The sequence below is a fragment of the Chiloscyllium plagiosum genome, chromosome 18 (genome assembly GCF_004010195.1).
Source record: "Chiloscyllium plagiosum isolate BGI_BamShark_2017 chromosome 18, ASM401019v2, whole genome shotgun sequence".
Taxonomy (NCBI): Eukaryota; Metazoa; Chordata; class Chondrichthyes; order Orectolobiformes; family Hemiscylliidae; genus Chiloscyllium; species Chiloscyllium plagiosum.
This window is the reverse complement of record NC_057727.1, coordinates 5,443,564-5,456,699: the sequence shown is the minus strand read 5'-3', so window position 1 is coordinate 5,456,699 and position 13,136 is coordinate 5,443,564. Positions and strand designations below refer to the sequence as shown.

The 13,136-nt window shown below is 45.8% G+C and overlaps 1 protein-coding gene across 3 annotated transcripts in view; it reads right to left on the bottom strand.

Annotated features, from left to right (window-relative positions):
• Positions 1-13,136, bottom strand: part of LOC122558816 (plexin-A1-like) — a 463,903-nt gene that overhangs the window by 364,066 nt on the left and 86,701 nt on the right. For all 3 annotated transcript variants that reach the window (XM_043707609.1, XM_043707608.1, XM_043707607.1), the window contains exon 3: positions 2,016-2,198. In XM_043707609.1, coding sequence (XP_043563544.1) covers positions 2,016-2,198 — 183 coding nt within the window. The remainder of the gene's footprint in view (positions 1-2,015; positions 2,199-13,136) is intronic.

Sequence of the window (13,136 nt, the reverse complement as noted above, 5' to 3'; positions counted from 1 at the left end):
AGAATGGGCACAGAACAGTCCATCAGCACTCTGTGCCTCGCTGGAAACTGAACAGTTCATCCAATTCGCTTATATTTTCCATTCCATCTCACATTCTTCCTTATTTATCCACTTCCCTTTGAAAGGCTATTGCTCCCACTGCTGTTTCTAGCAGAGAGTGCTACATTCCAGCCAACTAAACTGTTGTTTCAGCTGCAATACCAAAGATTCTCAACCAACATATGGGACAAAGCAGTTCCCTTGCATTGCTTCCTCACCAACCACCTCCCACATCTGCCCACATCTGCTCCCTCCTCCACCCACGCTCAGTCACAACAGTGTGTACCATCTACAAGATCCATTGAAGCAATTCACCAAAGTTACTTCAACTGCACTTTCCAAACCTGCAGTTTTGAATATCTACAAAGTCAAGGGCAGCAGATATGGAATAAACTAACAGAGGACGTGGTACATGCAGGTGCACTTACAATATTGACAAGACATTTGGACAGGTACCTGAATAGGAAAGGTTAGGAGGGATATGGGCCAAACGCAGACAAATGGGACTAATTTAGTTTGGGAAACATGGTTGGCATAGACAAGTTGGACCGAAGGGTCTGTTTCCATGCTGTATGACTATGATTCAACGAGGTGCATGGGAACACCACCCCCTGCAGGTTCCACTCCGAGCCACTCACAATCCTGACTTGCAAGTATATCGCCATTCCTTCGCTGTAATTGAGAATCTGGAAAATCCTGGAATTTCCTCCCTAAAGGCATTGTGGGTCACATAGACTGCAGTGGCTCAAGGAGGCAGCTCACCCCCACCTTCTGAAGGACAACTAGGGATGGGCAATAAAGGCTGGCTCATCGACATCCCACAAAAAAGGCTGGGCATTAATGGCTATGCGGATAATACATTTAAGAAGAAGGTTGGCCATGGATTTATTAGATGGTGGAGAAGGCTTGAGGGGCCGAATGGTCGACGTCTGCTGTTATTTCATTGTTTTTGCACATCAAGTTACCTCCACAGCCTTTGTTAAGTGAAAAGCAAAAGTCATCTCATTACATTAGGAGTGCAGTTCACCAGAGTTGTACAAACACAGCCTAACCACAACCACTAATCAAATGCCTCTTGACTCTTCGCCAACCAGGTTTCCTGAGTACAGACACACAGGAGTGACACACACAAAGATTAACGGCATCACCTCCTCAGCCAAAGCATTCAACACACACTCCTGTATCAGCCAGATCTCAAGCATCTGCCAAATACTCGATGTGGGGAGAAACCTTCGATCAATGTCACACCATGCTCATGTCAACACTTCACATTTATATTCCACACCGCTCTGGTTTTCCAACTCTCCAGGATTTTCCTGGAGTGCCATGAGATTAATAGCCAGGGCTCTGCCAGGAGTAAGATCCCAGAAGAATAATCACTGGAAGCTTCATGGTCTCTTGTCATCTCAAATATTGACAAAAGAAGGAACATGCTGTCATAGATTTTCATCTTGCACTTACCAGGACAGATGCAAAAATGCCAAAATTCAAAGGAAACGCCAATTTATACAGCATGAGAAAAGGGTGATAATTGGTTGGCTCATGTGAAATGGTTGCTGACTAGTTAGCAACTCCACCCCAATTGGTCAAGATGTTGTTTTGACAGCATGTGTCATTTTTGTCAGTAATATTTAATTTTCTTTTATTGTTTCCAATATTAGTTATCAATGGGATAAAAGAACTGTTTGACAAACAAATAGTCAACATCATCAGGTAATGAGGATCCTGTTTTCCAATTGGCTATGGGACACCTTGATGGTTGAATCAGATGGACCAATGGTAGGGGTGTCCAGGAATACATCCAATCAGTGCTTACAACCCATCTGCACAACCAGAGGGAAATCAATCTCCACTCCAATCCCACTCAAATTCTCCATTCTGCAAGCTGCTCATCTTACCACAATGTAAAAGAATTTGTCTCAAAACAGAAACGCATTTACTAGTTCAGGACCTCAATCCGAAAAATAAAATCTTACCTTTTTCATCTTTCCACTTCTGGTCCCAAAAAAGGCGACCGTGTGGCCCCTGTAGTCATAGGCAGCGATGGAGGTCATACCATCCTCTTTGTCAATAAACAGCGGAATGCCCTCCACTAGCGTTGTGCCACCCAGCGGCTGATTAAAATCTTGTCCACAGAAATTATCATCAATTTGCAAAGGCTGAAAGTAAGACAAAACCAAAGTGTCATTGTTGTAAGAGCATGGCAAAGATTAGCTCAACCAATGTCCTCTCTGTCACTGAAGGTATCAAAGATCATGCATCAATGTTTAAAAAATGGGGACAAGCCACATACATCCTTTCCCAAACCCCATCAGCAAAGTGGATCAGCCGGTCATTTAGCTCATTTTGGTTGTTTGTGGATCTTGCTGTGCACAACTTGACAGCTACATTCACCTGGTTCATTTTATTTAATTCTTTAACGGGACGCCCATCGCAGACCGACCTGGAACTGAGTTCCTTACTAGGGCCACTTAGAGTCATACAGAAGGAAACAGACTCTTCGGTCCAACTTGTCCATGCCGACTAGACATCTTAAATTAATCTAGTCCCATCTGCCAGTATTTGCCCCATGTCCCTCTAAACCCTTCCTATTCATGGGTAGCATGGTGGCACAGTGGTTAGCACCACTACCTCACAGCACCAGGCACCCAGGTTCAATTCCAGCCCTGGGTGATTGTCTGTGTGGAGTTTGCACATTCTCCCCATGTCTGCGTGGGTTTCCTCCAAGTGCTCCAGTTTCCTCCCACAGTCCAAAAGGTCAGGTCAGGTGAATTGGCCATGCTAAATTGCCCATAGCATTAGGTGTATTAGTCAGGGGTAAATATAGGTTGTGGGAATGGGACTGGGTGTGTTACTCTTTGGAGGGTCTATGTGGACTTGTTGGGCCAAATGGCCTGTTTCCACACTGTAGGGAATCTAATCCAGTCAAATAATCATCTAGATGCCTTTTAAATGTTGTAATTATAGCAGCCTCCACCACTTCCTCTGAAACACAGATCACTTGATACACACACCACCATCTGCATGAAAACGTTACCCCTTATGTACCTTTTAAACTTTTCCCCTCTTAACTTTCACTTAAACTCTCTGGGGAAAAGACCTTGAGTATTTAGAGATGGAAATGTGTTGCTGGAAAAGCGCAGCAGGTCAGGCAGCATCTAGGGAACAGGAGAATCGACGTTTCGGGCATTAGCCCTTCTTCAGGCTAATGCCCGAAACGTCGATTCTCCTGTTCCCTAGATGCTGCCTGACCTGCTGCGCTTTTCCAGCAACACATTTCCATCTCTGATCTCCAGCATCTGCAGACCTCACTTTTACCTTGAGTATTTACCCTATCCATGTTCCTCATGATTTTATAAGCCTCTATAAGGTCAACCCTCAGCCTCCGATGCTCCAGGGAAAACAGCCCCAGCCTTTTCAGCCTTTTGCAATATCTCAAATCCTCCAATCCTGGTAACATCCTTGTAGATCTTTTCTGAACCCTTTCAAGTTTCAGAACATCCTTCCTATAGCAGGGAGACAAGAATTGTACACGGTATTCCAAAAGTACCCTAACCAAAATCCTGTACAGCCGCAACATGACCTCCCGATGCCTATACACAATGCACTGACTATTGGCAAGCATAACAAACACCTTCTTCACTATCCTATCTACCCGCAACTCTACTTTCAAGGAACTATGAACTTGCACTCCAAGGTCTTTTTGTTAAGCAACACTCCCCAGGACATTATCATTAAGTGTTTAAGTGGTGCCCTGATTTACCTTTCCAAAATGGACGGCAATTGAGAGTAACCATATTGCAATGGGTTTGGAGTCAAACATAGGCCACACCAGGTAAGGCAGACAGATTTCATCAGTAATTCATAAACCAGATGGGTTTTTACAACGAACAATACTAGTTTCATGGTAAACGTCAACGAGACTAGGTTTCAATACCAGATTTATTAATTGATTTCTAATTTCCACCATCTGCCATATCCTGCCTTATCTCCATAACCCTTGATTCCATTATCCTTGAGAGCTCTATCCAACTCTTTCTTGAAAGTATCCAGAGACTTGGCCTCCACTGCCCTCTGGGGCAGAGCATTCCACACACTCACCAGGAATTGACCTCGTGAACCTACGCTGCACTCCCTCAATAGCCAGAAAGTCTTTCCTCAAATTTCGGGACCAAAACTGCACACAATATTCCAGGTGCGGTCTCACCAGGGCCCTGTACAGCTGCAGAAGAACCTCTTTGCTTCTATATTCAATCCTTCTTGTTATGGAGGCCAGCATGCTATTAGCTTTCTTCAGTGCCTATTGTACCTACATGCTTGCTTTCATTGACTGATATACAAGAACACCCAGATCTCTCTGTACTGCCCCTTTACCTAACTTGACTCCATTTAGGTCGAAATCTGCCTTCCTGTTCCTGGATAACCACACATTTATTCACATTAAACTGCATCTGCCATGCATCTGTCCACTCACCTAGCCTGTCCAGGTCACCCTGTAATCTCCTAACATCCTCCTCACATTTCACCCTGCCACCCAGCTTTGTATCATCAGCAAATTTGCTAATGTTACTATTAATACCATCTTCTATATCATTAATATATATTGTAAAAAGCTGCGGTCCTAGCACTGATCTCTGCGGTACCCCACTGGTCACCGCCTGCCATTCCGAAAGGGAGCTGATTATCACTACTCTTTGTTTCCTGTCAGCCAACCAATTTTCAATCCAAGTCCGTATTTTGCCCCCAATACCATGCATCCTAATTTTGCTCACTAACCTCCTATGTGGGACTTTATCAAAGGCTTTCTGAAAGTCCACTGGATCTCCCTTGTCCATCTTCAGAGTTACATCCTCAAAAAATTCCAGAAGATTAGTCAAGCATGATTTCCCTTCATAAATCCATGCTGACTCTGACCTATCCTGTTACTGCTATCCAGATGTGTTGTAATTTCATCCTTTATAATTGACTGCAGCATCTTTCCCACCACTGAGGTCAGACTAACTAGTCTATAGTAGAAAGTGAGGAGTGCAGATACTGGAGATCAGAGTCGAGTGTGGTGCTGGAAAAACACAGCAGGTCAGGCAGCATCCGAGGAGCAGGAAAATCGGCGTTTCGGGCATAAACCCTTCATCAGGAATGAGGATTGTAGGGTGGGAGGCTGAGAGATAAATGGGAGGGGGGGGGGTGGGTCTAGAGGGAAGGTAACTGGGAATGCAATAGTAGATGAAGGTAAGGGAGAGGGTGATAGGTTGGAGAGAAGGGTGGAGCGGAGAGATGGCAAAGGTGATGGACAGGTCAAGAGGGCGGCACCTCATATTCCGCCTTGGGACCCTCCAACCACATGGGTTCAATGTGGATTTCAACAGTTTCCTCATTTCCCCTCCCCCACCTAATCCCAGTCCCAAGCCTCCAACTCGGTACCACTGTCCTGACCTGTCCATCACCTTTCCCACCCTCCACCCTCCACTCCGACCTATCACCTTCTCCCCCACCTTCATCCATCTATTGCATTCCCAGCTACCTCCCCTCTAACCCCACCCCCTCCCATTTATCTCTCAGCCCCCATTGACCCACAAGCCTCATTCCTGATGAAGGGCTTTTGCCCGAAATGTCGACTCTCCGGCTCCTCAGATGCTGCCTGACCTGCTGTGCTTTTCCAGCACCACACATCATACAGACACCCCGTATTTTCAGGGAACCAAATTTCCAACATCACCCCAAAAAATTCTGGGAGCGCGTTTTCCAGGAAACTTTGTCCCAGTTCCAGTTGGTGACTCTGTGAGGAAGGGAGGTTTGCGATTTATCCAATGCCCAGATCTCCCAAATCCCTTAGACAGCCAATGCAGTACTTGTGAAGTATATTCATGGGGCAATGTACAGAACAATTTGTGCATGGCCAGCTCCCACTAAAAGCACCAAGTCCATGATGAGATAAGCTGTTTTAAACACATCTACACTGGGCTTAATGTGAAGCATGACAGTAATTATTGCCCCTGCATTTCTTCAAAACAGTGTCATGTGACCATTTAAATCCATGCAAGGGAGCAGACAGGATGCCACCTTCACCTTAGGACTGCTCTGGATGGGCACTCAACACTCTGGGAGTGGGACCCAAACCTCTGACCTCTGACTTGGAGGTGAGACAGGGACACTGCAGATTCTGGAAGCAGCAACATATCCTCAATATTGAACGTGTCCTCCCACTGGCATCAACTGCCTCCGCTATAAAGAGGTACTTTTATTTTGATTAATAGAGTTCTCTTAATCATTGAAAATGCAAACTCAGTAATTACAGCCAGTGTTGAACTGTTATGTTGACTCCCAGAGGGCTGTGCAATAATAGGCTAACTGAATTATTTAAATAAATACTGCTCTGGTGTTTGTACTCTGGGAGTTGCCTTTGTGCAGGCTATGCAAATATCCTGTTTTATCTCTCAGTCATTCAACATAATTGTTTCATGAGGAGTAACTTTGCCCTATATAAGTGGGAAAATGAAACCATTGACGGCATTTGTTTTTGGTGATGAACTAACCTCTTGCACTCAGGCTGTGGTCTATTTGTTGATTGAGCTAAACATTTGATAAAGGAGAGAATAAAAAGGTCATCCCGCATAAACTTCTTCAACCAATTTATCTGACAGAAGAGTCACAAGACTGATTATTCTATTTCCACAGTGACGTTTTCAAAAACAGATTTTAAAAGCACATAACAGTGTCAACTTGAGCAAGGCATTTGGCCGGCACAGAATCAGAGAGACATAGCGATATACAGCACAGAAATAGACCCTTCGGTCCAACTCGTCTATGCTGACCAGATATCCTAATTTAATCTAGTCCCAGGTTTGGTCCATATCCCTCCAAACCCTTCCTAATCATATACCCATCCAGATGCCTTTTAAATGTTGCAATTGTTCCAGCCACTACCACTTCCTCTGGCAGATCATCTCTTACACGCACTACCCTCTGCGTGAAAAAGTTGCCCCTTAGGTATTTTTTAGATCTTTCCCTTCTCACCCTAAACCTATGCCCTTTAGTTTTGGATTCCCCTACCCTAGGAAAAAGACCTTGACTATTCACCTTATTCATGCCCCTCGTGAGTTTTTAAACCTCTATAGGGTCACCCCTCAGCCTCCGACGCTGTAGGGAAAACAGCCCCAGCCTGTTCAGCCTCTCCTGATCGCTCAAATCCTCCAACCCTGGCAATAAATCACCAGACCCAACTATGAGCCATGTAGGCTTGTCACCTCTTGAGGATTGCCCTGCAATGTCTAGTAATTAAAGACCAGGCTTCCACACATTGCTGCAAATAAATAGCCAGTGGAAACTGAATGTGGAATAAAAGGGGGTTTCAATTGCACAACCTTTCCATTTTGTTTAGTTCCTTCAATGACACATGAGAGTCATTGGCTGGCCCAGCATTTATTGTACATCTTCACTAGCCCTTGAGAAGGTGGAGGTGGGGTCTTCTTGACCCGCTGCAGTCCTTGTGTTATAGGTTGGCCCACAATCCCCTTAAGGTGGGAATTCCAGGATTCTGACCCAGTCACAGTGAAGGAACTGACGATATATTTCCAAGTCAGGATCATGAGTGGCTTGGAGGGGAACTTGCAGGGGGTGGTGTTTCAATGTTTCTGCTGCCCTTGTCCTTCTAGATGGAAGTGGTCGTGGTTTTGGAAGGTGCTGTCAAAGAAGCTTTGTCAAACTTCTACAGCACATCTTGCAGATGACACACACCGCTGCCTCGTGTGTTAGTTGATGGAGTAAGGAAACAACGATGGTGTTCGGTAGGTTCCTGATCAAACAGGCTGCTTCATCCTGGGAAAGGGTCGAGTTCCTTGAGTGTTGTTGGAGTTGCTCTCCTTCAGGCAAGTCAAAAGTATTCCATCACATTCCTGACTTGTGAGGAGTCATGAGGTGAGTTAGTCACCTGTCCTTGACCTGCTCTCGTGACCATAGTATTTATTCAGTAAGCTGTATTTACAACTCAACGGCTATGTCGAGTTCGGTAACCAATCCTTGGTATTCCCCAGAATGTTGGTAGTGATGGTGAGATCACTATCGGATCACTAGTGTTGATAGTGATCGTGAGACCACTATCGGATCACTAGTGTTGGTAGCGATGGTGAGATCACTATCAGATCATTAGTGTTTGTAGTGATAGTGAGATCACTAGTGTTGGTAGTGATGGTGAGATGACTATCAGATCATTATTGTTAGTAGTGATAGTGAGGTCACTATCAGATCACTAGTGTCAGTAGTGATGGTGAGATCACGAACAGATCACTAGTGTTGGTAGTGATAGTCAGATCACTATCAGATCACTCGTGTTGGTAGTGATGGTGAGATGATTATCAGATCACTAGTATCGGTAGTGCTGACGAAATAAAAACTAAATTCACATTCTTTGGATTTTTATCTCTGGATATGAGGAATAGAGGATGCTTGTCAACACTTCATGATCTGTGACCCTATCCCAATCCAAGAACTGCTCAGTTTTGCAACCCCCCAGGGAGGTGATGTCCTAGTGGCATCATTGCTAGATTAATAGTTGGGATATAGGTTTGACAAGATTAAAATTGATGAAGTTGATGTGCTGGAAATTTTTGAAAACATTAAGATTGATCAGTCCCCAGGGCCAGACCAGATATATCAGAGGCTGCTCTGGGAAGCGAGAAAGGAGGTTGCTAAGCCGCTGGTGAGGATCTTTGCTTCCTCACTCTCCACGGGAGTCGTATCAGAGGATTGGAAGGAGGCGAATGTTGTTCCACTTTTCAAGAAGGGCAACAGGAAAATCCCTGGCAATTACAGACCAGTTAGTCTTACGTCTGTGGTCAGCAAAGTTTTGGAAAGAATTCTGAGGGAGAGGATTTAAGACTCTTTGGAAAAGCATAGTGTGATTAAAGGCAATCAGCATGGCTTTGTGAGAGGCAGGTCATGCCTCACAAACCTTATGGAGTTCTTTGAGGAGGTGTCAAGCCAGGTCGATGACTGTCGAGAAGTGGATGTGGTGTATATCGACTTCAGCAAGGCATTTGATAAGGTTCCCCATGGTAGGCTCATTCATAAAGTCAGGAAGTATGGGATATAGGGAGATTTGGCTATCTGGATTCAGAATTGGTTAGCTGACAGAAGGCAGAGAGTGGTTGTAGATGGAAAGTATTTTGCCTGGAGGTCAGTGATGAGTGGGGTCCCGCGGGGCTCTGTTCTTGGGCCTCTGCTCTTTGTAGTTTTTATAAATGACTTGGATGAGGAGGTTGAGGGATGGGTTAGTAAATTAGTAAGGTTGGAGGTGTCATCGATAGTATCGAGGGCCATTGCAGGCTGAGCGTGACAGACAGGATGCAGAGCTGGGCTGAGAAATGGCAGATGGAGTTCAACCTGGATAAATGCGAAGTGATGCATTTTGGAAGGTCAAACCCGAATGCTGAATATAGAATTACAGACAGGATTCTTGGCAGTGTGGAGGAATGCAGGGATCTGGGTATGCAAGTACATAGATCCCTCAAAGTTGCCATCCAAGTGGATAGGGTTGTTAAGAAGGCATATGGTGTTTTGGCTTTCATTAACAGGGGGATCGAGTTTAAGAGCCACAAGGTTTTGCTACAGCTCTACAAAACCCTGGTGAGGCCACACTTGGAATATTGTGTCCAGTTCTGGTTGCCCTACTATAGGAAAGATACAGAGGCTATGGAGAGGGTTCAAAGAAGGTTTACCAGGATGCTGCCTGGACTGGAGGGCTTGCCCTATGAAGAAAAGTTGAATAAGCTCAGACTTTTCTCTCTGGAGAGAAGGAGGAAGAGAGGAGACCTGATTGAGGTGTACAAGATAATGAGAAGAATAGATAGAGCCAGTAGCCAGAGACTTTTCCCCAGGGCAGGATTGACTGGCACAAGGGGTCATAGTTTTAAGATATTAGGAGAAATGTATAGAGGAGACATCAGAGGTAGGTTCTTTACGCAGAGAGTTGTGAATGCATGGAATGTGTTGCCAGCGGTGGTGGTGGAAGCAGTCATTAGGGACATTTAAGCGACTGCTGGACATGCGCATGGATAGCAGTGAGTTGAAGGGTGCGTAGGTTAGGTTATTATATTTTACATTAGGATTAAACCTCAGCGCAACATCGTGGGCCTAAGGGCCTGTTCTGCTGTACTTTTCTATGTTCTAATAACTGAGAGAACTCTCATGATGTGGGTTCAAATCCTGCCAAAACTGATGGTGGAATTTGAATTCAACAAAAATCTGAAATTTAATGTCTAATGATGACCCTGAATCCATTGTCAGGAAAATTTATCTCGTTCATTAAAGCCCTTTAGGGGAAGGAAACTGCCATTCTTATCCGGTCTGGCCTACACCTGACTCCAGACCCACAGCAATGTTGGTGACTCTCGGCTACCCTCTGGGCAATTAGGGATTAGCAATGCCCACATTCTGTGAATGAATAAAACTATAACCATGGTTGATCATCCAACTCAGTCCCTGTTCCTGCTGTTTTCTCCCCACACCCTTTAGCCCTAGGAACTGTATTCAACTCCTTGAAAATATCCAATGTTTTGACCTCAACCACTTTCTGTGGCAGAGAATTCCACAGGATCCCCACCCTCTAGGTGAAGACATTTCTCAACATCTCAGGCCGACCATGTATCCTTAAACTCTGACCCCTACGGGGTGAGAGAGGGGGACACAGAAGTAGGAATGAGGAGCAGCTGTAGGCCATTCAGCCCTTCAAACATGTTCCGCCACTCAATATGATCATGGCTGATGTTCCAGCTCAATGCCATTTTCCTGCTTTCTCCCCATAACCCTTGGTGCCTTTTTCAATCTAAAACTGTACCTTCCTCTTTCTTGCATCTAGAGGGAGAGAGGGAATGCTCAAGCAGTTCAAGGCACAGCCTCCAATGGTGAAGCAACGGGAATCAGGGATGCAGAAAAGGTCAGAATGAGAGAATGGCAGAGATTGGAGGAGATTCCAGGTGGGAAGAGAATAGCGAAGCCATTGAGGGATTTGAAACCCAGGATAAGAATTTGAAAAATCAAGACATTGTCTCCCTCTTTTATACAATCCCAACAGCGTGGAAGCAGGCCATTCTGCCCAACAAGTCCATATGGATAGGAGAAAGCGAGGACTGCAGATGCTGGAGATCAGAGTCGAGAGTGTGGTGCTGGAAAAGCACAGCAGGTTAGGCAGCATCCAAGGAGCAGGAGAATTGATATTTTGGGCATAAGCCCTTCATCAGGAATGATATTTTCATTCCTGATGAAGGGCTTACGCCCGAAACATCAATTCTCCTAGTCCTCCGAAGCTGTCTGACCTGCTGTGCTTGTCCTGCAACACACTCTCAAGTCCATATGGATGAAAGCGGAATAGTGTCAGATAGATGGGCTTCAGATTGGTTCCACAGGTCAGTGCAACATCGAGGGCCAAAGGGCCTGTACTGTTCTATGTTCACACCAACTCTCTGAAGATTATCCCACCCCCCACCCTGATATACATCCCTAGATGTTATGGAGCAACGTAGCATAGCCAATCCACATATCTTAGAACTATGGGAGAAACCCCATGCAGACACGGGGAGAATATGCAAACTCCACCCAGACAATCGCCCAAGGCTGGAATTGAACCTGGGACCCTGGTGCTGTTAGGCAGCAGTGCTAACCACTGAGCCACTGTGCCACCCAGTCAAGCAATGAAGGTTGGCAAGCACAAAGGCTGAACAGGACTTAGCAGAAGTAGAGGAAGAGTATTACAGGTTGACAGAGGGTTGGCGGGGCATGGATAGGATAAATAGGCAAAGTCTTTTCCCTGGGATCGGGGAGTCCAGAACTAGAGAGCATAGGTTTAGGGTGAGAGGGGAAAAATATAAAAGAGACCTAAGGGGGAACTTTTTCATGCAGAGGGTGGTGTGTGTATAGAGTGAGCTGCCAGAGGCTGGTACAATTGCAACATTTAAGAGGCATTTGGATGGGTATATGAATAGGAAGGGTTTGGAGGGATATGAGCCGGATGCTGGCAGGTGGGACTAGATTGGGTTGGGATATCTGGTCGGCATGGACGGGTTGGACCGAAGGGTCTGTTTCCATGCTGTACATCTCTATGACTCTGTGACTCTATGACTGTGGGAGAACAGCCAAGGAGAGTCATCTAGCTTTGAAGCGTTAGCTTGTTCTCTTGCCAGGGGTGCTGCCTGACCCACTGTGATCCGCAGATTCCAGCCTCTGCAGTAATTTGCTCCTCCAATCTGTTAGGATAGCTGGGCGCAGGGGAAGTGAAGGCAAGAATCCTGGTTCTGAAATATGGGAAAAGGGACAAAGGTAAGTCAAGAGGCACATCGTCAATGCCAACTCAGACCTGGTCCCCATTTCACAGTTAGAGTCAAGAAAACTGCAGACACTGGAATCCAGGATAAACAAGCAGGAGGCTGGAAGGACACAGCAGGCCAGGCAGCATCAGGAGGTGGAGAAGTCGACTTTCCTCCCAGGGACCTAAAGGAGGGTTAGAGCCGAAACAACGACTTCTCCACCATCTGGTGCTGCCCGGCCTGCTGTTGTTCCAGCCTCCTGCCCCCGCCCCCCCCCCCCCCCATTTCACTGGGACAGGGACGTACCCACTGAATGAACTAGCAAGGCCACAACCAAGGGGCAGTGCAGAGTTAGTGATGGTGGGTGAGCGACAGAGCCAGTGTTGGGAAAAAAAAAGAGGCAAGACATCGAACACAATTAAACATAGCGAATCAGAAACAAATTAGGGATGTAAGACTGCATTGTGTGGGATGTGAATATTTATGAATGGGGATTGTCGTGCCCGTAGCTGATTCCAGGCACGAGGGGAGGTGAAATTTTCAGCTGAGCTGCACTCTTCTCATCCGAGAGAGCCTTCCTCATCTCCCCTCACTGTTTCCCATCTGCCGACAAGTTCAAGCAGCTAATGGGAATCTCTTGCTTCACACAGCAGCTCGCTGGGTTTAATTAAACCACATGGAGGCATCATCCAAAAGGTTAGTTCAAAAGAATTAATGACTACCAGCTGATCTCCTGTGTCGTTGCTCGCTGCTGGTTTAATGAAAGTCAGCCCCTCGTTTCCCTGGGCAGCTTCACTCTCC